The sequence below is a fragment of the Cibotium barometz genome, chromosome 2 (genome assembly GCF_041138505.1).
Source record: "Cibotium barometz isolate CiBa-2024 chromosome 2, ASM4113850v1, whole genome shotgun sequence".
Lineage (NCBI taxonomy): Eukaryota > Viridiplantae > Streptophyta > Polypodiopsida > Cyatheales > Cibotiaceae > Cibotium > Cibotium barometz.
The window spans coordinates 58,287,603-58,315,186 of record NC_141047.1 but is presented as its reverse complement, the minus strand read 5'-3'; the positions used below and the strand labels follow the sequence as shown (position 1 = coordinate 58,315,186).

General features: G+C 44.2%; 1 protein-coding gene across 2 annotated transcripts in view; it reads left to right on the top strand.

Annotated features, from left to right (window-relative positions):
- The first annotated feature begins 3,408 nt into the window (after positions 1-3,408).
- Positions 3,409-27,584, top strand: part of LOC147641269 (kinesin-like protein) — a 51,312-nt gene continuing 27,136 nt past the window's right edge. The window contains exons 1-4 of one of the 2 annotated variants that reach the window (XM_086819873.1): positions 3,409-3,830; positions 16,274-16,322; positions 16,472-16,523; positions 16,682-16,854. In XM_086819873.1, the coding sequence (XP_086675999.1) occupies positions 3,502-3,830; positions 16,274-16,322; positions 16,472-16,523; positions 16,682-16,854 (603 nt within the window). In that variant the 5' untranslated portion in view covers positions 3,409-3,501. The remainder of the gene's footprint in view (positions 3,831-16,273; positions 16,323-16,471; positions 16,524-16,681; positions 16,855-27,584) is intronic. The other variant, XM_086819877.1, reaches the window with a different exon arrangement.

Below are 27,584 nucleotides of genomic sequence, written 5' to 3'. Positions count from 1 at the left end.
ATTCTATCTTTAAGGATTGTTTCAACTCAATGATTGTACTTTTTATTCGATCGATTCCACTTTCACGGATTGTTTGATTTTACTCTCAAGGATTGTCCGATCCAACTGTTAATTTCTAGCAGTTTACAAATTGTTCAATAGCTTTTGTTGACTTCAGTTCAACCTTTCATTTTTCATCTTTCTCTCTCTCAAATTCAATAGCAGTCAGGTATGGTCCCTAAAAACTCTGTAAATGATTTGTTTAGTATTCTTTCTAAAGAGGATAAATTAGATGGGTCAAGTTACTCCCTATAGAGTTTTATGGTAAAAAATGTCCTTGTTATACAAAGGCATTATGGGGACTTGTCAATGGTGATAAGCCCCATCCTAGCACAATTTCTCCTGCTACTTAAAGGGGTCAGGGCCAATAGACCCAGCATCAAGTTTCTCAAAGTATAGAAGATAGGATTCACATGATGCTCAAGATTTGGCATTGATTATCTTATTAGTTAAAAGGTTCATTGTTTCGCACATTCACTCTTGTAAAACATCTAAGCTTGCTTGGGACACTCTAGAAACTTTGTATCAAGCTCAAAATGATGCTTGAGTTTCTTTCTCACAAAAGGCAACTTGATAATAAAAAAATAGAGGAGAAGTGGTCCATGAATAAATGCTTAACAAAGTTATAGGACTTAAGAGAATAACTTCTCAACATTGATGAAATCATTTTTGGGAAAAAAATGGTCATCACCTTGAACTCTTTGCATGAATCCTATCTGGGTTTCAATACTTTCCGCTAGCTTTCTTTGAGAGGCAATGCAGTCCCTCTTACCTATTAGGGAGCTAGTTAGCTTACTATTGTAGGAGGAACAATCCAGATAGAATGCCTTCAAAAGTTCTAGCAATGATTAGGCTCTAGTAACCAAGGATAAAGGCAAGAAATTTTAGTAGAAGGTTAATTCAAATAAAACTTCTGAGGCTAAGAGGGATTTAAAAAATCCAAAGAAGGTGACTTGCTAGCAATGCAAAAAGATCGTCTTTATTAGTATTTGAGTAGAGAAAATAAATAAATATATACTAAGGTCTACAATGGGCAAAAATGACATATGAGAACAGATACGTAACATAAATACCATGCGTGTCTTGAACTAAATTTGTGGTCTAGCAATAGAAAAAATTACCTATGAGACTAGATACATAACATAAAGACCATGCACATCTTGAACTAAATTTGTGGTCTAGTAGTAGAAAAAAAAAATTGAAGAAAAAATCCTACTAATCAACTAATAGATAAGCATCAAACACGATAACCTTTAGTAAAAAACATCTTAGTTTAGTTTTCACTTTGGTTTGAGCTTGAGTTTTGGTTTAGACTTACAAAATTCCTCATTGCATTCCTCGTGGGCATCGGGAGTATAAAAAAAAGGGGGAGGGGATGGGGAGGGATTGCTTCTAATGCCCACCATGCATGCACGGTTTCTCCCATTCTACTTGAGAGCCCCCATGTATGGCTACAAGTTATTTGCATTGTATCACATGGCCTGCCTCAAAGGATGTGACCCATGTAAAGTTGATTTGCATGAGTTAAACTTATAAGTTAGCATTTTGGCAAGTTCCTAATGACGCTTAATCAACCAAGGTAAATTATTTTTTCTATGTTGACTGAAGTATTCTTGTTAATAAAATTTGAATAGCAATGCTCCTCTGCGAAAACCTACATGCCATGGGAAGGTGTGGAATGTGAAAACAAGAGAACTAGAGATTTCTTGTCCCTAATTAGTTTTCCATGATTATCCCATTATGGGTATTACTGAGGAATAATCCATATTTGTGGCATGGATACATTTGAAATTCCGACAGAGGAAGAAGTTGGAGTGATGACTTGCTTTGGGGTGGTGGAAGTGAATATGATCTAAGCTTTGGGGAAGTGGTTCTTCTAATGCAACCTTGCCCATAGAGTTGAAAAGTTAACAAAGGGTGGTAACATATTTGAATGTTGACTCTAGAATGACTATCACACAGAGGACTTGTACCACAAATGGGCTTGACCGCCATTAGAAAGGCTTGAATTTGTCATAAAGTTGGCAAATCATGCAATGGTTCAACCACTTAGTCTAATGAGAGATGTGCCAAGTTGGAACGATGATTTTATTTGGGGTGGTGGAAGTGAATATAATGCAACCTTTGGGAGAGTGGTTCTTCTAATGTAACCTTGCCCATAGAGTACAAAAGTTAACAAAGGGTGGTAACATATTTGAATGTTGACTCTAGAATAAATATATCACATTGGACTTATACCACAAATGGGGTTGACCACCATTAGAAAGGCTTGAATTTGTCATCAAGCTGGCCAATCAAGCAATGGTTCAACGACTTGGTCTAATGAAAGATGTGCCAATTTGAATTATAGGCCTAAGGTACACAATCCCACTAGTAAAAGTTATTGATTCCTCCATTTTGGACGATTCTTATCTTGATCATTGTAATCATACAAATATATTTCCCAGGGCTTGTGGTTATTAACTGTGCGAGCAACTACATGGTTGTGTTGGTTCAAAGTATTTTCTCCACTTTGGACAATGCTTATCTTGATCATTGTAATCATACAAATATCTTCTCCAGGGCTCGTGGTCATTAACCGTGTGAGAAACTACTTTTTTGTGTTGGTTCAAAGTATTTTCTTCTAATGATCCTCTCTAATACAACTTTGGGTAAGGCCAAGTTAGGTGTTCTCTTTTTTTTTCCCCAAGGAGAGAGGTCCCATTGAAGTTGCCAATAATCTTGCTCAATTAGAGTCATAATCTTGCACCACGAGGCCTCAAGCATTGTTGGCACACACCCCCAAGTACCACAATGGGGTAGTACCACCCTTTCCAAAGATTACCATTTTTCAAGTAGTGGGGGCAAGTTGTTGGGATAGCCCACACAAGCAACCTGCTCGGTCAGATATGGAGAGAACAACTTGCATGTTGTTAATAAACCATGAGATGATGATCTAGTCATTTGTCCATGTCTCGGGTCTAGAATGATGGAGCTTTTTGGGACAATCTTAGCTAATCTAGGCAAGCAATTCATTGCAGATGAATAACACCATTGATAGCTCATTCCATCACCTTAGAACGAGTTAGAATCTATCATTGTTGCAACACTTATGAATGACCTAATACAATTTGTAATAGTTCGAGTAAGACTACATTGTTACTATAACCTATCATTGCAATGACCTAATACAATTTGTAATAGTTTGAGTAAGCCTACATTGCTACTATATAACAACTACACTATTTGGTCATCTTCTCCTCAATCTAACATAGATTTATTCAATTTATTCCTATAACCATCTCTTTCTATATGCTTATATTTGTAGGACTTTGTTTGTGTGAACACACAAACATAGGCTTAAATCCCAATATTATGCACCCAAAATCCCATCACTACGAAGTTGAAAAAAATTGTTTGGGTTCATGGTTCTAGTACCCAGCAGCGAGCAGATTATGAAATTGTAATTGTTGTTAGGGGAGAATGCTGCGCTCGTGGCTGCCTCAGCACCATCACCTTCACCATCTTTACCACAATCGCGCGTGTCTCCCCTCCTCCTTATTCTGGCCTCCGCGAGCAGCAGGATTTTCCGTCAACTTCCTCCAACAGCTCTATTGTCAGGCATCCTCCTTGGACAGGCGCGGCAGGCCCTCTTCCTTGACAGTAGTGGCAGCAGCCAGTAGCTCAGAGGACTCTATCTCTACTCTCGAGAAGAAGAGCAAAGGCCAGAAGAAAAGAGAGGCCCTCCGAGGTGTCGATTGGGCTAAGGAATTCTCCACCTTCTCCGATTCCCAGCTCCGAAGAGCCATCAGGTCAGAGCATATCCAAAATTCATTTATAATGTGCCCTAACAAAAACATGCGAACAATCAAAAGAAGAAACACTAACCCTCTACTGTCAAGGGCTGTAATCTATAGTAAAAGCAGTGTTCGAACTTTGGGGAATTATATTTACAAATTACCAAGCAACGAAGGTTGTCCAAAAGTAATGTCTACGTATTTTGATGCATCCCTGTATCTAGCCAACGGTCCACACCTACCTCTAGCCTATTTGACAGTGTTACCAATACCATCAGCCGATTGCTGAGACCATCATTTGGTGTCTGCACGAGGCCTATGTGTTAAGTTACTCAATCATGGCTTCTATCCATAAAGGGGGCCTTACAGAAGGCTTACGTTAAATATCGGGATGCCTGCACATACGAGGCACCCCGCGAGCCCGGTCACTCGGTCAATGGCCAGTGACGGGCCCATTTGTAGACATATGTCCATAACATGTTATGGACATGTGTGTATATCACGAGTGTGCGCGCGGTGTAGTGGATAGGAGCTTCGCCTCCCTTGGCAGGGACTTGGGTTCGAATCCCAGCAAATGCACGGACATATGGACAGGTGTCCTTAACTCTTTTGCACCATTGTCTAGACCGAGGCGGTCACTGGCTAGGTCACCGGGTGACTCCTCATGTTGGGGCCCGCGGTGTGCCACGTATGCAGGCACCCCGAAATTTAACATAAACCCTTACAGAATATGAGCTAACTAAACCGTTACAAAATAGAGTAGTGAGAGTAGACATTGATATCCAACACTCCCTCTCAATGAACACTTGAGATGAACTAGGTGTTGGAGGCTCGATGTTGGTCCATTGTTCACTCCAATTGGTCTCTACCAAGAGTCTTTGTGAACATATTGGCACAAGATGCAGCTTGGAGACACAAGGCAGCCATGACTAGCTGTACATGGAGTCTCTCCCTGACATAATGATAATGCGCCTCAATGTGCTTTGTGCGAGCATGAAACATTGGGTTCCTCGCAAGTGCCAATGTGCTCAAAGTGTTAGTGTAGATAGGAGTGCAGGACTGTTGTCCAACACTAAGATATGCCAAAAGGTGTCTAAGCCATACACACTCAATGGTAAATGCTGCCCTGTACTCAACCTCATAGCTAGATGTGGCCAATGTCGGCTGTTTCTTGTTGAGGCATGATATGCACGAACCAATGCAGTGTTGTAACATCCTGCCCAGTTTGAATCATTGAAGGCATGCAATTGTAACTCGGTCTGAGGACCTGGGTGTTGATTAAGCTGCACATGCAGAAACAAAACATAGGAGAGAGAGAGAGAGAGAGAGAGAGAGAGAGAGAGAGAGAGACATCAGACAATGAACATCTTATTATGTAGCAGGAGGCTTTACAATGGCACCCAACCAACAAATGATGTAGAACAAGTGCGTGTGAATGGAGGCTTCTGCCAGTGTGGCAAGGACTACACTGGCACATGCTCCAGCATTCTAGCTTGGTGGATGGATGCTACCACGTGCTTCAACCAGAGAGAGGCATGTGAGTGGCAGAGAGGGGCAGTCTGTGCTCCCGTTTTGACGACTTGGACCCGTGTGTCGGAGTTCAATTTTTGGGTGTTTGGATCCGTGTGTCGGAATTCAAAGCACTAGGCATCTGGCAAGGAACCAACATGGCGTATAAAACACTATGGATGTGCTGCAGTCATTCATTGTTGTTTTCGGGATTATGGACAGGGTGTGTACCAAAGTTCATTATCTTGTGGAGTTTTTTGGACGTGATGTGTTCACAGTTCATGAATGGGGATCCTTGGACGTAGTGTGGCTTACAGTTCAATGTTCTTTGAGGCAGTTGGTGCTCAGGATGGCATTTTTGGTGGTGACAAGCTGGTGGTTGTAAATCCGAGGTGTACCTAGTGGTTGGCCACTGCTGGGGTGTCCATGGTAGCTTCTTCATCGACTTGGTATTCCTACTTATGTCCACTATGAGCTGCAGAGAGGGTGTTAAATTTTTTTTAATGCATCTCAAGTGAGGTTGGCCAAGTCCATTTGTGGATATATAAGCACCCTAGCTCCATTGTAAAATTCATCTAATTCATTGCTGTTGTGTTGGTTCGAATACTCTCTCTCTCTCTACCTCTCTCTAGTGTTTGTGTACCCTCTCTCTCCCTTCTCTCTGCTTGCGTTTTCTCTCATCCTCTCTCCCTTAGCGTTTTCTCACTAATGCAATACTGCTTCTGCATTGTCAACTTTGACACAACTCCCCCCCTTTGTGATAGAATGTGCAGCAGAAGAAGGGAAAGTGGAAACACAGGAGAGAGAGTGAGAGAGAGGGATAAAGAGGACACACAGGCGAGAACCTACTCTCAATATCATCACCAAAAGGAATACATGTCCTGAGCAAGAGGGGAGAACCTCCGATGTGAGAGATTGCAGTTAGACAAGCAGTGAGATATGAGGGAGGCATGCCGGCTATATATATGCCTACTGGAGATAAAGTGCCTGTAGGTTTTGGACAGCCCTCTCTTTGCCTTGAAATGAGGGTTTAGCCTTATTGGATCGACTCAATTTGAGTTCCAATTACTCGGTGGCGGCTGCGATTAGTTGGTGTAAGGCATGACCAGGATACATTTGTAGTCCTGCTTTGTACACGGGTTGCAATCCCGACTGAAACCTTCTCTTCCTTTCTGCCGCGGTGACATGCATAAATGGAGACACCTCCAAAAGCACTTTCCAAAACTTTTGTATATATGTATTTACCGATTCCCCCTCATTTTGCTTCACCCAATCCCACTTCATTGTTATCTCATTCAATGCATTGGGAAGCAAGAATTGAGCATAGAACCTCTCCTTGAACTCTTCCCATGATCTAACAGGATTCGGTGAGAGCTTCTCTGTGAGCCACCAATGGGCAGTTGTGCCTTTCATGAACATGCTAACATGCCGGATCATGGATTTCTGAGTGAAATCCTCATCACTGAAAGCAATATCAAACTGGGCAATAAAAGCAAGTGCCTTTGATGCATCATATTTCCCATGATATGTGTCAAACTTCACAGATTTGTCTCCGGCTTTGAAGTCACGAGACTTTGATGCATGTGTGTGCATCTCAACATGTTTTCCCCCATGTTTGTCCATTGGGACAGCCCCTGTGACTGGCATCATTTTAGGACCAAAAGGTGATGCATAGGGCATAGTTACATGTGCCTTGTAAGCATGAGGCATGGCTGGCCCCTCAACATGCATTGATACGTTTTCAGCCATAGCTTCTCCCTCACGAGCACACTCGAAGGCATGAGTGGCATGAGAGATACGCGGAATACCTGCACCAACAGAAAATTGCAGCCCATGTTGTATATGTTGTGCATGCACATTTTCAGCCGGCAATGGCATTTGACATACATTTTGACCACTGCTATAGACATTGTATCCTTCACGGGCTACAAAAGGTATTGTTGCATGGCGTGAAGTCACTGATTGTTCCTGTCCCATAGCATGGAGATTCATCCTCTTAGACATAAGTTCTTGTTCGGGCACCTGTGGGGATTCCAAGACATGTGGGATAGTTGCCTTTTCTGCATAGGCATCCTCGGTACGAGCCAAGTATGCATGTGTTGCATCCCTCGGTTGCTTGTGCAACTCTTGAGCAATCATTGCCATTGCATCCATATACGATTCAGCTTTCTTGGCCTTCAAACGGTCATGTACCAATGGATCCTCGTGGTGGTAGAGGTTCAATTCTTCTTGTTGTGCATGGAGAAGAGCCTGCATACGAGTAAGTTCAGCCCTCAAGACTATGGACTCTTCTTCCTGCATCTTCTCTTTGCTATGGGACGGCTGTCTCATATATTCATGTTCCCTATTGTGCACCACATGAGTTTGCTCATCCTATAAAGCATTGGAGGCATGCATTTCATTGTCCCTGCCTCTTGTATTAGCATCTCCAACATTCATTGTATGGCTGTCCATAATGTTCTAAGTGTAGAGATAGCTAGTGTTCATGGTGATTGTCTCTCACGATAGAAGTGAAAGAGAACTGTATGCTCTAATACCAATGTAACTTGGTTGAACACAATGCTAATCAATACACTTAAATACACTAAGATTTTATGGACACTTGCTCAAATATAAGAAGTAAATTGCTGAATTGACAAGAGACACAATGAGCCGGAACGGCCGACCCCTCTCTCAAATAAAGTATATTGATCTTGGGAGAATCAAGTACATAGTGTCATGGGCATTTCTGACCAGATTTCCATACCAATGCATATGAATACAGTATTGCAAACAAGTGGTTGTCGATGTAGACTTGCAATCCACACTACCCTCTCAAGTGCCCATGTTCCCTACCATCTGCTCTCTATTGTTCCACCAACACATGGTAGCAACAATCTGCAAGACAGCACGTAGGACAAGAGAACACTACACAGGGTATGTGATTTTGTAATCCGGTTTCTCCCTCTTGCTACTTGCTTCCATATTTAAGCATTAAAGCTTACCAATTGCAAGTAGAGTCGATGACAGCGGAAGTCTTCGCAATGGAAGTCCTTGGAGTGAAGAGATCTTTGATTTGTCTCATTTCTTCGCGACAAAAGTCTTCAAGAGGATGAAGGGAACCTTGGGAAAGCTTCCTCTATGGTTCAACTTGAGAAACGAGGGCTGAAATTAGGCTTTTCAGCAAAAAGACCAGAAATTACAGCAATAAAGAGAGTTGTTTGCTTGCATTTCAGTCATTGGGAGTGTGTAGGAGAGTGATTAGCATCCGGAAACACTCTTGGAAGCTTGAAAATCACCTTAGCAAGCTTGGAAATGGAGTTGGGAAGGAGAATGTGTAGAAAATGCAGCCCAATAGCCCTCATGAAGAAGGTGCCAAACTCTAGAGAGAGGAGGAGTGAGATGGTGAGTTGTCCAGTGTAGGTGGCAGGTAGGTGCTTTGTGGAGCAAGCTAGAGTGGACACATGGTTGGTTACTCCCTTTGTACAAAGGGGATAAGCTCTGGGCGGTGGACATTGGGTTATGTCCACCTCGGGACATTAGTGTGTGAACATCGGGCTGGTCATAATTTATAAGTGAGTTTTGGTCGCCCAAAACTCCATGAAGTGTGTACACACTCACTTATAAATTAGTGCTAACTCCTAAGGCTAGGTTTATGACCAATACTTACCACCTGTCACATGCCACATAACCATGTCAGCAGATAGTTTCACACGCACAGTTCGTGGGCGGGCGTCTCCTTACCCGGAACTACACATTGGTCAAGCAAGCACGAAAACAGCATGCAATTTCAATTGCAAGCAAGCACATAAAGATGCTATGCAATGCAGCATTGGTATGTGCAATCCCCGTTCTCATGAGACTATACCAAAATAGACGTGCTCCAGGCAAGTACACGAGGTACCAGACCCAATGGAACACCAATCCACCAAGCATTTCCGGGCATGTACACGGAGGCACAAGTCCCAACGGAAAGCCAAGTCGACAGTATCACATGAGTGGCATCAATCCCTGGCATATACAACTGCCATGGACACTAGTCCAATGTACATACATGATAAGAAAGCACAGGTGGACCAATTGGGTGGCCAAATGGTGACAGGTAGCGCCCTCCATGTCAGTCATGCACAAAACCCTATAGAAGGGGGTTATGGCAATGACAATGCTCTGCACCTTGCTCCAAAAATCCTCATGCAAGCACAATTTTTGCATGTCCTTTGCCTTACTTGTCTCTCTCTTATCCCAATCCATCCACTCCGGGCCGACCACCGTTTGGCAAAGGGGTGTCTTCACATCATATAGCCTCTCCAAGAGAAGCCACATGTATGCGAAGCGTGTGCTGGAAGGCTTCTTTAGCTTGAGGGTGCTATGTGTGCGGAACATGGCAAACACCTTCACCTTTGAGGTGAAAAAGGTGACGATGGAGGTGGCTTGCCGCCATGATCAACTTCATCCACTCCAACTTGCCCATGTCCTCCATGAGAAAGTCTATGCAATGAGATGCACATGGCGTCCACGCTATGGAGGGATAATCCCTCTCCAACAAGCGACCCATCCGTGTAACATGTGGAAGCTTCATGGTCGAATTGGTAACTTCAATGCTCAGAATTTAGCAACCTTTCATGACGAATATAACACACAAAACTGAAGTAGATGTGCAGAGAATAGAGAGAGAGAGAGAGAGAGAGAGGTATTAACGTCGGTAGAATGCAACACGAGGGCTTATACGACCAACAGTTAGACTTGAACTTGGGTGGATCATGGCCTTTTTAAGGGCCCTTGCACTAGCCAATCTGCCCCACTTGTGGGTGGCAGAAAGGTAGTGCAAGGGTCGTCTTTTATTAGACACGAGAGAGAGAGAGAGAGAGAGAGAGAGAGAGAGAGAGAGAGGACAGGACACAATATTGGGTCCCAAATACCCTTTGCAGGGCTCCCACCATGAATGGTGTATTTGCTTTATTAGAATGATGTAAATCAGAAAATTAAGACAGAATCTTGACCTGCACTTTTCATCTTGATTGAAGCTTTTTCCCTTGGCTGTCCTGGCCCTTGGAATGCAGCAATTCCTTGTGAATTATGAGATAAACTAATCATTTTCTTGGCTAGGCTTTATATACTCTCTCATGCTTCAAGTCGACTAGCAGAACAAGTCGGCCTGCTGAAGAAAAGCTCACGACTAGTAAAAATAACATTAAATGCTAGATAAACTCATCGCTTTCACACCAATAAAATGGCTGGCCACCAAGCACACTTGCTGGACTGCTGGACAGTCCATGTGTTGGCTGTGTGGCCTGCCCCACACTTGGCCGACAGGCTGTCCAGGGCTTGGGTCCCTGTCGGCTGCCTGTCCAGAGGCCCTAGGGCTGGCGGACAACCCCTCTAGGCCGGCTGGTGGGCACAGTCTGGGGCCCTCCTGGCCCCTTGGGGGTGGTTCTATACCTCCCCCATGCCCACAGTAAGAGCTCTAGGCTCTACCCTGGGGTAGCCCTATGGGCTGGCCCCTTCTCTACATGCAAACCTACATGCTTCTACAGATGTCTGACACCCGGGTCCCGGTCTCGCAGACCAGATACTCAGATCACCTGACATCATTCCAGAGGGAGACTCACAGTACGGACTGGCACTGCTTCATGTGGAGGACTATGCACATCTGACCTGTGTTGGTACTCTGACCGTACACCTAGGAGAAGAGGGGGCTCAAGTTCACTCTTACCACTTGCACTCTGTGTTGGTACGTTGACCACAAACCTTGGAAGAGAGGTGGCCTCAAGTTTTGAATCCTCATAACAATATGCAAGAAAACATTCCACATTGTCCTTCCCAGGTTGCAAGGGTAAGGATGCGCATAACGGATGCAACAATCTTGCAGAAAAGGAAAGAATAACAAATATTGTAATCTTTCAAAACTCAAAAGATACTTAACTTTTTCGTTGGTCAGAGTCGAATATTCCTTCTCCTTCAGCATATGAAGAGGAGGTTGACCCTCTTGTATGAGATCCAAAGTTGGGTTTCTCCCATCGTTGGTCTTCTCTCACGAGCAAATAACTGTCTGGTTCTCAAACCGAGTGTGTGCACTAGTAGTTGACTTGTGACAAATTTTTTCCTCCAATCGTCTTGCATCTCCCAAAATTTGATAGTTGTTTGGCTAGTGGATAGGTACGCCTTTGGCCTAACCACACTATTAGTCTAGTGAATTCCATGGTTAGGACCTTTTTTCTTAAGTAAAAGGAAAGATGTGCTCTGATACCAACGTAGCCGATCAAGGGTTTCACACACGAACTTAAAATGAAGGTGCTCAGTTTATCCACTTAAAGCATAGCACACCAGAATGGCATTTCCCTTGGAATTTGTCATATTACCAAGTAGTATTACCAAGTAGCATTTATCTAATAGAAGCTTTGGGGGTGCTTCGTGAGTCTAACACGAGGTCATCCATAATACAATATACAATCTCCACAAACCACATATTTCAATGAATCCAAGGAATCCATAAAGCATAGGAACTGGTCTTCAGTATCGTTAATGAGATTTCGAGCGGCGGCCAATAAAATTTGGAGCCATGAAGATCCTCAAACTCCCACAGAGTTAATGCGAAAACTCGAGTGGTAGCCAACAAGATATTCAATAAACTTCACCATTGAGAATGAGATCATCCACATAAAGGATAATCAACGTGACCAAACTGCGTTCCCGAAAGAGATACAAGTTAGGATCTGCAATAGATCTCTGAAATCCTGTCCGTAGAAAGAAGGAATCAATCTTCTGATTCCAAGCCGTGGGAGCCTGCTTAAGACCATACAAGGCCTTCCGCAACCTGTAAACCATTCCCTTTGATCCCAAAACCTCAAAGCCTGGAGGCTACTCAACATACACCTCCTCCTGCAAGTCACCATTAAGGAACGCGGATTTTACATCCATCTGATATACGGGCCACCGTTGAGAAAAGGCAAGGGCAAGAACGGTCCGAATCGTGGTCATCCTCGCTATCCGTGCAAAGGTATCCTCATAGTCGATGCCAGGCTGCTGAGCATAACCCTTAGCCACAAGTGTGGCTTTGTGTGTCCACTGACCCATTAGACGTATACTTGGTCTTAAAGACCCACTCGACACCAATGACTGACTGTTTTGATGGCCTTGGAACCAACTCCCAAGTTTTATTCTTCTCTATGGCATCTAGTTCCACTTGCATGGTTTTCCTCCAAGTCTCTTGAGAAAGAGCTTCCTTTTCGGAAGTGGGCTCTTTGTCCCAAATGATATGAGACATCAAAGCATAGTTTACATGTAAGAGCTCCACTGAATGACTTTTGTCACGAACTTTGTGCGATCTTCGAGGTCCGTCCTCTATGGTCCACTCGGAGGGAAGCTGAGTAACACCTGACTCCCGTAGGGTGTCTAACAACCACTTTGGTACTCGAACAGAATGTGGAGCCTCCTGCTGTTGCTGGGGCTCATCTCCAGCCTCGGGCTCAACCTCTACAACCGACTGAGGGTGTCTAGCTGGAACATTAGATTGGGAATCATCCTCAGATTCCTCTGGTTCACCAAGAAGTGGTGGCTCATCAACAATGGAAGCTGGAACATGCTCATCAAAGACAACATCTCTGCTGACAACAACCTCGTTTTTCTCTGGGTCATACAACCTGTATTCTTTGGAAAGAGAGTTATATCCCACAAATACACCCCTCTGCTTCTTTGGAATGTGAACATAGGCATCACTCCCAAACACATGGAAATGGGAGACATCTGGTTTTCTGCCAAAATAAGCCTCAAATGGAGTCATCTTTGGTACTGAAGTCATCGGAGATCGGTTGAGGATATGGACAGTTGTAGTCACAGCCTCTCCCCAAAGTGGACGAGGAAGATCACAATGCCTCAGCATCGTCCTCGCCATCTCCACCATAGTCCGGTTCTTTCGCTCAACCACTCCATTCTTCGAAGGCGAACCTGTATTGGCCCGCTCCCGCTTGATACCATGTTCCGCACAAAACTGCACAAACGCATTAGAAGAGAACTCTTCTCCTTTGTCAGCCCGAAGAGTCTTTATCTGCAACCCAGACTCCTTCTCCACCATAACATGCAGACTCTTTCTCCACCATAACATGCCACTCCTTGAACCGAGCAAAAGCTTGGTCCTTTTGGGAAAGGAAATAAACCCGTGTAAATCTGCTACAATCATCATAAAGTACAAAGAACCTCCCAAGGATGGGGTCTGCATAGGTCCACACAAGTCAGTGTGTACCAACTTCATTCTAAGCCCGCCTGGAAGCCTGCTTCGGAAAAGATTCCTTATGTTGCTTACCACGAATGCAAGAACTACAGCATCCCTGCTTATTGCCAACATCTGGCAAGCCAACCACCATCTGTCTCGGAAAGCTCGCCGTAGTGCATCCACATTCAAGTGGCCAAACCGAAAGTGCCACAAGTCACCAATTTGAGAGCCTGTAAGAGAGGAGAGTGCTGAGAGTTTATATATACCGTTCTCCACTCCGCCTTCCCAAACAACCTGGCATGTGTGTCTGTCCCGTAGAGCAACATAATACTCCTCAAACTCCACCCGGAAGCTAGTCTTGCAAACCTCATGCACTGACAATAGATGAAAACCAAGTGCGGGGACGTAAAGAACATGAGAGGAATGCTTCCCCCCTCTGCCATCAGGAATGATCTCCATCCGGCCCTCACTGTGAATCGGTATGGTGGAATTGTCGCAAATGAAAATGTGACGTGACTGCTGTTTAAGATCCTGTAAGAAATCATGGGAAGGAGTCATGTGCCTGGAAGCACTCCTATCAAGAATCCACTCCCGAGTACCCCTCGTGGTGAAGCCAACTGCCTCCTCGCTTGAAGAAGATGAAGCATCTGTGTCCAAAATCTCCAAGTGCTCAAAAGTTGGAGTCTTGGCAGGTGAAGCTGAAGAATCAGCATTCTTCTCGGTACTCCGCTTAGGACATTTCCTCCAATAGTGGCCTTTCTTGCCACAATTGTTATAGGTCCGCTCGGCCTTCAAATTATCACGCTCTGAATTGGGCTTCTTCTCATAAGACTTCTCCGATGAAGACTTCCCTTTGCCCTTATTGTTGTTGTTGTTACGACCTTTCGACCGCTAGCCAGTCAAGGCCTTAGAACCTCCGCCCTGTGGAGGGTTCGTAAAACACTCTTCCTGGACCAAGACCATAGGCACAAGCTCCTCCTATGTGATGGTGATAAGCCTGCCACTAGTGATCAAAGAGGAGTAGAAAGCTGAGTACTGAGAGGTCAGATGAGACAGCAAAGTGGTGGCCATGTCCTCTGAAGATATCTCCTTCCCAGCCTGAACAACCTCCTGCTAAAGAGCCTGCAACTTGTTGATGTGCTCCCGCATCGTCGAAGACTTTGCAGGATTCATCACCCGCATCTGCACTTCCAAGGAGGCTTCATGGGTGACACCCTGTTATATAGAGAAGCCAAGTGTTGCCAAATCCCTCTGGCCAACGTCATATGTTTGATATGATTAATCAACTGTGGTGTGCAATTAAGAAAGATGAAAGAACGCACACGGGCATTGACACGATCCCATAACTATGCCTGAGCCTCCCGTTCTTTCTGAGTAGAGGGTAAAAGCTCCCCGTCCTCCAACTCCGGCCGTGGAACACCAACCACAATGAAATCAGCCAAGTCATAAGACTCCAAGACGAACTCCATCATTACCTTCCATATGTTGTAGTTGGTCCTGTCCAACTGTCGATCCATCAGGAATGTGGGGAGAGTAGGGATCTTCACGTGCTTCTTAGCCATCTCAAGCAAGTCTGCCATCTCAAGGGTTCACAAGGTCTTGTGAAGGGAGGGTGGATGGGGAAAAAAATGAAGAAGAGGCTGCAAATAATATGCAAGGTGGTTGTCCAACGGTGATGGCCGCCTTCTACCCGATCTGTAACATGTAGCGGAAGTCTTCGTATTGGAGGATCCTGTCACACAAATGCTCACACCGTCTTCTGTATCCTAAGTTTTGCGAGTTTAGCAATCCACTTTAATACTTCAAACTTTAGAGAGATATGAGAGAGAGAGATGAGAATTGTACACCGTATGGGGTCCCGAATTACCCACTGAAGGGCCCCCTATCCCGTTACCAAGATAGTATTTGCTTTATTACCTTTAAAGAGACTGACGATAAGCCAAACGCAAGACCTCTGAAGACCAAGTGTTGGGCTGAATTGTACACTGCTGTAGAAACACCAAAGATGTCCAATCTCGAGCCTATGCACTCTTCCTAATGGTATGAGGGAGGGATGCAAAGCTAGGGCTGAGAGAGGGGCTGTTTGGGACTGTTCTACATCCGGTGAGTTAACCTAGGCATAAAAAGAAAACAGAAAACCAAAAGGCCATTGGTGAAGATGAACACACCCATGCTTGAGCAGCCGAGAGCGAGGGGTGGCATAGGGTCCTGAACTGTTCCATATACAAAAAAATAAATAAAAATTTGATGCGAGGTGGGGGGGGGGGTGAGAGGGGAGGAAAAAAAAATAAAGGTTTTCCCCCTTTTTAAAAATAATTTGACGTGGTCAATTTATAATAACTTGTCCATCTTCATTAATAATGATGTGAACACCTTCAATATCTTGTTTTTAACCTGTTTTCCACACGTCCATCCCGTCAATCCAATGATCTGTTAGGCTGGATACCTCCCATTCCAAAAGCCTGTCGAAAAGTCCATAAATCTGATAAAATACTAATAATTGCATGTAAATCCCAGAATTGTTGACAACCCCATTACACACATGAGCATCAGCCACATGGCAACTTACATTGTATTCCTCTCTCATTGACATATGTTGGCTCATGCTTTTCTAGTGTAGGTAGCGAGCATCTTTTCTATTTTTTTTTCTTTCCATGACTAGGTATTTTTCATGAAGGTATGGGAACACTGTTTGGTCTCATAGACCCTTTGTGTCTTTTGAAGACGTCAATATAACTTTCTCTTTCTCCCTCTGGTGCAGGTGGGGTAATTTGCAGGAAGAGGTTTTTGATGCAGTGAGGCTAGTGAAGGTATGCTCCTAGACATCCTGGTGTGTACACATATGGATCTCTTTGACAAATACTTATAGAGGTGAACGCATACCTAGGCCAATGAAACATGCATATGAAAATCTGTATCACATCCAAGCAAAGTTAACTTCTAGTATTTGAATATCCAGCGAATCGGACGAGATGGAAAGCATGCAAGAAGACGGCAACTTAACCTCATTGGTATCATCTTTCCACCTTGAATTCTAAGGATGCTACAGTACTTGATAGTGTATTTTGTTAAAAGGATTGTCTCAGTTTTCACACATCTCACGCCTTCTCTTTGTGGGTTTAGCTCCAACTTTTGTCTTGGCTTTTAAGCTTCAACCATGTTGCTGCAGGTGGCATGCTTCGGACTGTCGATCCTGAACTGATGGAGGCGGTCATTAAGGCAATCAAGGATGGGGATGTTGATGGTTTATTCAACAAATCTAGTGATTCTGGTGATGCTGATGACCCAGTGCAGCATGAGAATCTCTCAAGTGAGGAGGATTCTGGTGACGACGTAAGGCTGGTATAACTTGATCTATTGTGAATACTTATCACATCAATAAGCACCATACCAAGCGATTAACTTGTGCTAACATAGCTTGAAGCAAGCATGAAAGGAAATTTTGATTTTCCTTGTAGAAAGGGCACTTGTATGGTTGCAACTTGCACTAAAAGAGAAGGTTTTGGAGCCTTTTAGGTTGATCCTTTTTTTTCAATAGAATTTGTGATGGTAAAATATAAGAGATTACAGATTGTGGTTACACATAATCATGGTTCAGTTGGTATCAGAACCATTCTCCTCAGGTACGCTTATTTGTTGCTAGAAATTTGGGTGTTCGATCCATGGGTGCAGATAGCCACTTCTTTTGGCCTTGAAATCATTGTTTTGTTGGAAGAAGCAATTGATTTTCTAGCTGTTTTTCTCAATGCATTTCGTGGAAATAATTTGGATTTGTGAGCCTATTGGGGCTGGTGTTTTTTTTTTCTTTTTGAAAAAGCAGCGTCCTTGTGATTCCATTTTGAGATGACTGTATGAATGCTACAGTCGGTGCATAATCCTTTAGGGTTTACTGTGTAGCTCAACCATCTGAGTGTAAAACGACTCCTGGGCATGGTAACGATACTCAGCTCTCTGCTCCAGGGAGTACTGAAAGCTGAGCCCTAACAGTACATAAAGTATCCACAATCCACTGGGCATCGGGGTGCTTTTCATGTTCCCTCTGTAATGCAGATAACGTTCGTCTGATAGCCCTCTCATGGCCAATGACCTCCTGTCTCCTAAGTAAGGACATTCTGTGGTAAAAATCACTGACTTGCTGCAATGTGGATGCCACATTCTGTGGCCCATCAGAAAAGTCACGAGACCTCCATACATCTGTCACCTGCTGCGAAAGCTCTGCATCTGAGTAGAGATGCTCAGGAATATGCACATGAGGAGTAGAGCAATGGTGTCCTAGATCTTTAATACATAAAACCACAGTGCAGTGATCAGATTTGGAAGTGCCAGATGTTATGAGTGTATGTCGTAGATCTTTAATACATAAAACTACAAAGCAATGATCAGATTTGGAAGTGCCAGGTGTTATAAGTGTATGTCCTCCCCTGTTTTGAACCCAATCATCAACATAGAGAAGCAGTCTAAGTGTGCATAGATGCAACCTCCATCCCTCCACCTATTAGACCAAAAAAAGAGGAGAGAGAATGGTATCATCCTCAAGCCAACAATTTCTGCCATGTATAGAGAGAATAAACCTCTCCCAGGAGGCCCTCTCAAGTGGGTGCACCATGTAGAGGGTCTGGGTCTCCGAGATCCAGGACGTCTGGCTCTTTGGAGGACATGTGATTTCTCTCGGAGGACCCTTTGAGTGCGTGGCCCTCGGTGGGGCTATCTAGCCCTGTCCTGGTCAATCTATCCCAACAGATCTCATGTGGGCTGAGAGTCAGAAGGGACTCGCTGGTGAGGGCCAAAAAGGTGAGTGATAGATGTCTGTCCGGTATCCTGCCTCTTGGGCTGCTGCCTCAATAGCCTGTCTCTGTGGTGCCTCAGCTCTAATAGGTATAGTCCCAGACATCTCTGATCTCTATTATGCAGCACCTGTTACAGGGCCCCAAACCCCTCCTTGAAGAGATAGTGGTAGCGTCCGTGTATCTCATAGTAAACTGGGCATCTAAGTAAGTAATGCTCCTCTAACTCTATCTCCTTGAAGAGATAGTGGTAGCGCCTGCATATCTCATAGTAAACTGGGCATCTAAGTATGTAATGCTTCTCTAACTCTATCTCCTGAGTGCTACATAGCCTACATAATCGTATGTCCTGTAGAATGCCCTTTGCTGTCCCCGTCTCAATCCAATGCGATGTGACGACACCCTCAGCTGACTGAGCGATGAAAGTCGTTTCAACCACAAAAGTGGGTTATGAGTGATTTATGAATTTTGAAGAAATTGCTGAGTTTAAATTTCATGAAACTACTTGAGAATGCTTAGTTAGTATGCATCTAGATACCTATGGTAAAAATCTCGAAAAAATGAATGAACTTCGGAAATTTACAAATTTTAAAATGACTAAAAGTAGCATAAAAATGTTCTAGGTGTGTCTTAAAAAGTGTCTGTAGTTGATAGAAGGTACATGCCAATGACCCAAATATAGATAGAGGAATTTGAATTTGTAATGTGTTTAAGAAAAATATTTAAGGTATCTTTAAAGTAAAATGTAAAATTTAAAACTTTTGTTCGGAAAGTAAAAGACTATGGTTTTTTTTTTTGGGCGTTTGCAAAAAAAAAAAACTAGTATCTTGTGTTGAGAGTATTTCCGTGGTATATATATATATTTTGGAAACAATATACTTAAAAAAAGAGAGATGTTTTTTTTAACAAAAGTCTCTAAAAGCAGGCTTTTAAATTTTTCTTTAAAGACTAGTTAGTGTTAACAACAGGCCGGACATTTTTTAAAATCGCCTAATACGACCAAGATAGGAAATATGGCACCAAAATCTTTTTTAAAATCGCCTAAATACGACCATAAAAACAAACAAACGAAGAAGCGTTAGTAAATTTATTTTAAAGGGTTGAAAATATGCAAAAAGAAATAACGAAAAGCCCAAAAGCAGGAATTGAAAAATGTTATTGTTGTTTTTTAGAAGCTCTTCTTTCTTGCGGGATACTGGTGGATTTTTTGCCTCTTTCAAGGCTCTATTTAGAAATTTGAGCTATGGATAGCGATGCTATCTGGTTGTCTCTCAAGAGCAACATGCTGGTACAGCCTTGGATGAAGCAGGACAGCTCTCACTGTCGTCTTTCCAACTGCTCTTTGCATCAATGTGTTATCTTGGTAAAGATGCACATGAAGGGCTTGGTTGCTTTACACTTTGCAAACTGACCCAGATCCAAGAAAAGTAGAAGTACACATCATGTTTCATAGAAAAAGAATAAACGGAGAGTAGGAGCACAGGCCTTGACATCAAAGTGAACCTATTGGTGTCCGCCAAAGAGGCAAAAGGCTAAGACTACTAAGGTAATGGCGGAAGCACGAGTGAGTATCCTTGGTCACCATGCCAAGTATTATTTGATGCCACAACCTTCCAAGAAGGGAGGAAAGAGCCTCTGTTGTAGTTTCGGAAACGGAATCTTCACCCTATGCTTGAGTAGCCACACATATGTGGCAAGTTACATTTTTGTGATGTGGTCCAGGAATTTAGTTAATATCAATCATGCTGCTGTATTGTTTGGCTTAATATAAGTTTATTTACATTTAGTATAAACTCTTTCCATTGGATTCAGTATCTATATTGTTTGTGTTTGATGTAATGTATGCTTTTTCTTCAAAGCCAATCTCTGCTCGTGGTTGTAATGTATGCTTTTTCTTCAAAGCCGATCTCCGCTTGTGGTTACTTTATGTATCGAATTTTGTTGTTGTAACTTCTTTTTCGATTGGGTTTTGTGAACCTAATTTCACTTGTAGACTAAAAAGTGTTCTTAAATGAATTGTTTACGTAAAGCTACAAGGAAAAAATTGAATCTATAGTTTGGTTGCTTTACTTCAGATTTATTGCTCTTAAGTCAGATCAGGATACGCCTGGTACCTTTCATGAATAGATGTGGTTTCATGGATAGATGTGGATATGTGCATGGGTGGATACGTGCATGCTAGAGCAAGCACTCTACAAGTAGAGCATGCTACGGTTTAGTGAGCTTGGCCATGGACTTAGCTATCCCAGAACTTCTAGCCCTACCATTTGTGGACTAAATTGCTTGCATCATCTTTCTTGCAGGAGAAATTTTGGATGTTATCTTGAATGAGCTATCTCCTTTGGGAGAGGGTAATTATAGGATAAATCTCATTTTCCTGAGCACAATAGGTTTTAAAATATTGAGTCTTGGAAGAGATTGCAAGGCAACTTCTTATGTTTCCATGGATGGTGTATATTGGGCCAAGCAAGTTTTTTAGGGATGTGCGAGTTATTTCAAAATCTATTCATGGATGTGAGGTTTGTGAACATATGCTTATGGATTAAAAGTGTTATGTGACTGAGGCACATCTTGTTGGAGCAACTTTTTGTGGTGTGAGTGGATAGTTCTTCACTTTCATACCCTTGCACGGCTTCTAACACTTGAGGTCGGAAAATAGGTTGATGGAAGTTGTTGAGGAGTTGACCCTGTCATACTTTATAGGAATGATCTACAAACATGGTGGCGGATGCCGCAGCTGGATTGGTTTTGTGATTTTGATGAGTTTTATGGAAACGCAATCTGGTCTTTACCATCCCCTCTAAGCTCTTTATATTGGATGATTGAGCTTTTGGTGATATTTGGCTTTGGATCTATGGGGCAGTCCCAAGTTAGGCTAGTTGACTCATTTTTTTGGCGAGTATGAAAAAAATCAGTTTGTCTATTTTGGAATGGATTTTCATGTTTTCGTATGTTTGCATACCTAGTGTCTTAAGGCATGGGAAGGAAGGTTTTCTTGAATGAGTCATGGCGTGAAATCTAGAAATGCGAGACAGTTTGACTTTTACCTATAAGAGATTTATAGTGGGGAAGAATCTCTTGTGATAGTCAAACACGATGCTCCAAAAATCTATCACTAGCCGGACACTAGTGTAATTCGAAGTAGGGGGCTTGTCCGGGGGATTAGGGTCTTAAACACACTTTTAGTACCATCAATGCACATTGCATATCAACCATGGAACATAACCCATGATCAAATCACCAAGATTCCAAATAAAAATTGAAAATAGAGATATGCACATGTGACATCACATTGGGGCTGGAATGGGCTGAACACCCCCCCGCCCCCCTCCCCCTCCCCCGTGCTTGAAATATTTTATCGCTAAAGAGTATGGCCTCTTCTTCTCCATTTTCAGGGAGAGAGACCTTACGGGCAATTTGGGAAAACCTAAGGTTATCATCTTCAACACATCTTTTGTGGTCACGTCATGATTATCTTTCTTGTATAGATAGCACCCCAGTGGAGGTTGTGCAGAAGTACGTACAGGTCTCAAGTCTTGCATGACCACATCTGCCATTGACCGACTACAGTGCGGGGGCGTGCCTTCCTAGACAATGTTTTCAGGCATATTTCGAGGAGCCCCATACTAAGTGTTCTCTCTTTGACACTTTAGTATGACCAGCAACTATGTATGGTGCAGCCTTCTGGGGGCCAGCCTAGGGAAGGAACATAGAGATGATGCTATCACATATGATCAAGAGTAAGCCATCAGTACCACATGACATTATACATGTAGAGTTGGGGTGGCCCCACTGGTTACAGATGCCCTCTTTCAGACGGTCAGTTACATTCAGCATGTATACAGTCTTGATGTAGACCGTCTCCTGCGCCTAGCACTAGAGTCCTCTATGCAGTTCCATCAGGAGAGGGAGAGGGAGCGGCTCAGACGTGTTGGATTTCCCTCCTCGTTGACAGCGCCACCGCCACCGCCACCACCACCACCATTACCTACACGTGCATGGTATTTGGAGGTAGTTCAGTTGTTTCATGCACATGGCATACAAGTGGCTGTCTCTCCCCATTTCATGATAGCCTGGATTCCCCCCACCTCGACCTCTTACAACAGGAGATCAACCGGATCATCTGGTTAGATCTACTCGGACTACACATACATTGGACATGGGTGCCCCTGTCAGAGATTGGTAAGAAATGTAAGTTCTACAGGGATCACTTCTTGAGACTCTGTGAGGATGGATTCTTTGAGATCCGGAGATACATATAGATACACATGTCGCATGCTGTGTATTACGATTGGCCAGCTCATGGTATCCTCCCACCACCTTAGGGTAGAGACTGGTGGAGCCGAGGATATCTCACAGGAGGAGAGGATATGTAGAGTATGTACCATGGGAGAGGTAGAGGATGAGGCACACTATATGTTTCACTATCGGGCCTACTATGAGTTATGGAGGAGTTTCCACTACCTTTATCAGGAGGGATTGGGCCCACTTGTACGTGATTCAATATGAGGACCACAGCTGCTTGGGCATGTACTTAATGGAGCTCAGATGACATAGGGATGTAATACTGAGGCACCACGTTGAGAGATTGGGCCCACTTGTACGTGATTCAATATGAGGACCACAGCTGCTTGGGCATGTACTTAATGGAGCTCAGATGACATAGGGATGTAATACTGAGGCACCACGTTGAGAGATTGATAGGACACCTCTTAGAAAGCCAATCTAGGGATGTAATACTGAGGCACCACGTTGAGAGATTGATAGGACACCTCTTAGAAAGCCAATCTATATTTCTTTGTTATACAAGCATCCTTATCAGACTCCACCACCCATACCAATGCCTCGGCTTGAACATCAAAGCCCACCACCCATATTGGTGCTTCGGCTCTGCACCCTAGAGGAATTCTTAGTGAGTGAGCCTGATCCATCCTATAGGTGTTACATCCACTGAGGTTGATCGTGATAATGCACAATAGGGCCTTCTTTATACCTTTATGTGGTGAGAATCTGTAGCATCAACTTTAGAGAGTAGGGAGAGAGAAAGAGAATGTAGAATGTAGAAGACGACACCGTATTGGGTCCCAATACCCACTGAAGGCGCCCCCCCCCCCCCCCCCCCCCCCCCCCCGGCGGGTCAGAATATGCAGCGGAGATGAAGACAAGATCTGAAAGCACTAGACCAAGTGCACAGCAGAAAAACGCAAAAATGAGAGAGAGAGTAGCGTATAACTCTGCTATATACACAAGAAAATCCCGGATACAAGATATGAAGTGTGGGGGGGTGAGGGGCCATTTTATATGGCCCCAGATGACCAGTCGTCCTGCTGAAAAACAGCCGACAGCCATTAGATGTGCACACGACTTGCTCTCCTCTAGTCGGCCAGCAAAATCACCAGTCGGCTAGTAGCAACTGAGTCGGCCAGCTCCTAACAGTCACGTCGGATACCACACAGAGGCAGGCGGGCAGCCGATAGCCCTCCACACAACATAAAAAAATGGACAGGAGATGACTGCTAGCACCCCCTCTGAGCTCCTGGATGTGGAACCAACCCTTGCGAGCTGGAGTGCCGTCGGAGCATAGCCTGAGATAGAGACTTCGTGAAGAGGTCCACCGCACTGTCCTCCGTCGAACAGTACTCTAGCAAGATGTCATCAGCAACAATCTTTTCATGAACAAAATGCCTCTTGATGACCGCAGGTTCCACTAGTAGAAACCCAATCCCGCCAAGTAACCTCTGCAGCCTCACCACCGCACAAGGAGCACCACAACCAGCTCCTAAGCCAAGGGAAATACTGTAGCCTGATGTCAAGTTCCTTGTGTCTGGCTCGACTCCCCAATCTGAGTCACTCCAACTTCGGAGTCCGACTCCATCGATCAACCCCCCTCCTGTGTAAAAGAGTCCAAGATCCTTCGCATGCTGCAGAAACCACAAGATACGCAATCCTGCCTCCCTGTGACCAGAATACTTGCAAAGATCTTGTAAATCCATGCAGGAAGGAGTCATGTGCCTGGGAGCACCACTGTCTAGAATCCACTCCTGAGTATCCATAGCGGAGAGTCCTCCACCTCTTCCCTGCACAAAGAAGATGAAACACTGGTGTGCATAACCTCCAGGTGCACAAAAGCTGGAGTCTTCACGGTTGCTGGTGAGGATTCTGCACCCTTCTTGGTCTGAGTCGAGCTTCTTCTCAGAAGGCTTCTCTGATGAAGCCTTCTCTTTGCCCTTGTTGTTATTACGGCCTTTCGACCGTTAGCCAGTTAAGGCCCAGAACCTCCACCCTGTGGAGGGTTCGTGAATCTTTCCTCTTGGTCCAAGACCATGGGCACAAGCTCCTCCCATGTAATGGTGCTGAGCTTGCCACTGGTAATCAATGAAGAGTAAAAGGCCGAGTATTGAGAGGGCAAATGTGATAGCAACGTTATGGCCATATCCTCCGATCATATCTCTTTCCTAGCCTGGAGAACTTCCTGCTGAAGAGCGTGCAGCTTGTTGATGTGCTTCCGCATCGTCGACAACTTTGCAGGATTCATCACCGGCATCTAAACTTCCAAGGAGATCCTCTTCATGGCCGATACCTTGTTGTAGAGAGAAGCCAAATGTTGCCAAATACCTCTGGCCAGCGTCATATGCTTTATGTGGTTGATCACATGTGGTGTGCAATTGAGGAAGATGAAAGAACATACTCTGGCATCATAGTTGTTTCTCGTACCGGTACGAACCCATTCGTTCCGTACGGTTCGTACGGTATGATACCGTATGATATCGTACGGTACAAGTCCCCCTCCCCCCACCTTGAGAAAAAAATATAGAAATCCTGCTTTAAGAAGATCCCAAATGCCCGCAATACTTCGTAACTTTCGTGTCCACTCAGTATTCCATATGGGGTTGCTGAGAGACCTAAAAAATATGGCAAGATAGACTGGTAGTGTACACTTGATTAGTAGGATGAGAGAATCTTGCTACATCACTTGGAGATCCTTGGTATAGGTAGGCTAGACAGTTAGATCCTCAAGTTATGTACGAGGGAGAAGATTTGGACATGGCCATTTTGATCTAGAGAGGAGTCCCCAAACCTATCACTGTAGATGCACTGCTCGTATTTGTGCAAGGACGGTCCCTTAGTCATAAATGCTACACTAGGAGACATTTGGTATTGCATTACCCATGTAGGTTCTTTTTTGGAGACAATTGGGAGATCCAACTGGGAGAGACACATCTCCATGTTTTGGTTCCTCAAGCACTGTATAGACTCTTCCCCCCCCCAACCCTCCCTCACATTCAAACTTGAAGCTCCATAGTTTGTAAGTGAAAAAAAAAAACGTGTATTTTATCGTACGGTATCTGAAAATTTCATATCATACCAAAAATTCCCGTACGGTATCGTATTTTCGTACCTAACAACTATGTCTGGCATTGACACGATCCCATAACTGTGCCTGTGCCTGTGCCTCTTGTTCCTTCCGAATAGAGGGTAACTCTTCTTCCTCTAACTCCGGCCGTGGAACCCCAACAACAATGAAATCAGCAAGGTTGTAAGACTCCAAAACAGATTCCATCATTACCATCCATATGCCGTAGTAGTTCCCGTCCAACTAACGGTCCACTGGGAACGTGGGGAGTGTCGGGATCTTCACGTGCTTCTCAGCCATCTCAAGTAAATCCGCCATTGCGGGGGTGTAATTGAAAAGGGAGGGTGGGTGGGAAAAAATGAAGAACTAAACCTGCAAGTGGGGATTCACCACCAGCCTGCACCTGATTCTTCCAAATACATTATGAATGAATACATTTCAAACAAGAGAATTTGTAGGTACATCCGCCCTGCACAAGCCTCTTCACAGGTACATCCGCCCTGCACAAGAGTCACAATCCTCACAGGTACTCCGCCCTGCACAAGATGTAAATGGATCTTTAGGCCCTGTTTCCACGCGAGAAACTGATCCAGAAACCTGTGTTCTCCGCGAGCAAGTGTCCCCAATGCTTGCCCTAAGCACCTGTTATACCAGGAATCCTTGAGACACATCCATGCTCACATATTCCATTGCTGTCCGGCCTGTTTTGTGCAATAACCAGTCCAAAACAGCAACTTTCTGTCGCGAGAAATCCACCTGTAAAGGGTTCTACTGCCCTGTGGAGGTCCCTAGAGCTGTCCTGTACTGTCCAAGTTGACTTTGGACACCTGTAACCAGCCCAAAACTCGCAATAACCAGAAATTGCAGGTCTGAAATTTACCAACCAGCCCTTTATAAGAGTGTGGGGATCGTTATCCAAGCTTGTGTGAGTCCGGGAAGCAAGCAACCAGCCCTGTAGAAACTCCCAAAGCTCCAACCAGCTCTCCAATATGTTGAATCCTGAGTAAAACAGCCCAAAAGGGCCTCTTGAGGGAGGCGCCTTTTTCAGGTGCCACCTCAGGGGCCTGGTGGGTACACATGCTGGCTGGCATGTGTCCCCATAAGGTGTGGTAGGTGTCCAGCCCATAGTGCTCCATTTGTCCTGTTTCTATAAGTTTAGGTCCAACCAAATGGGAAATGGCCATAAGCTGTCCGGACTTCATTAATTTTGGTCCAACCAAATGCGAACGCATTATAAGTTGTCCGGCCACTTATTAATGAGTGTGGACCTGCAAACCAATAAACCTTAGTAGTAAATGAAGTAAGCTGTAAATTGAGTGTGGACGCACTTACCACCTGCAAAACCCATAAGCCCACAGTTTTAGGCCCAAACAGGAGTGCACACACGTGTCCACAAGGTGCCCGGGCATCCCCGGTCCCTCGGACTTCACAAGCCAAAATAACAAGCATTGTCTAGGCAGCAAGACAATGTCACACAAAGTAAAATAAAGTTATGGCATGCATCATTTATGCATTGTGCACATGTAAACTTGGAGAACCACCTATCATCATTCTTGTACTTGAAAATATTCCGCCTGCCATCATAACACACCATGTGTGCATGGCCGGAATCCACACGGGCACTGCCTGAAAGTCCACAAATGTCCTGCCATGTCCTTGGACTCATATGCATCCACTCATATTATCCATACACATGCCCAGGTATAATACATACATACATCCGCATGTTTCTAGGCCTGACACGCATCCGCATGTCCCTAGAATATAGGGGTTTGTGACATTCCCCCCGGCTTCTTTTCAGTTGACCGCAACTGAAAAGCCTCCAGATAGGCCTTCAAAAGATCTGGGTAATCCTCGAAGTAGGCCTCATCCATCCATTTCGCATCCAAAGCTGAATAATTCTTGAACTTCACAAGGTACCTACGAACAAGTTT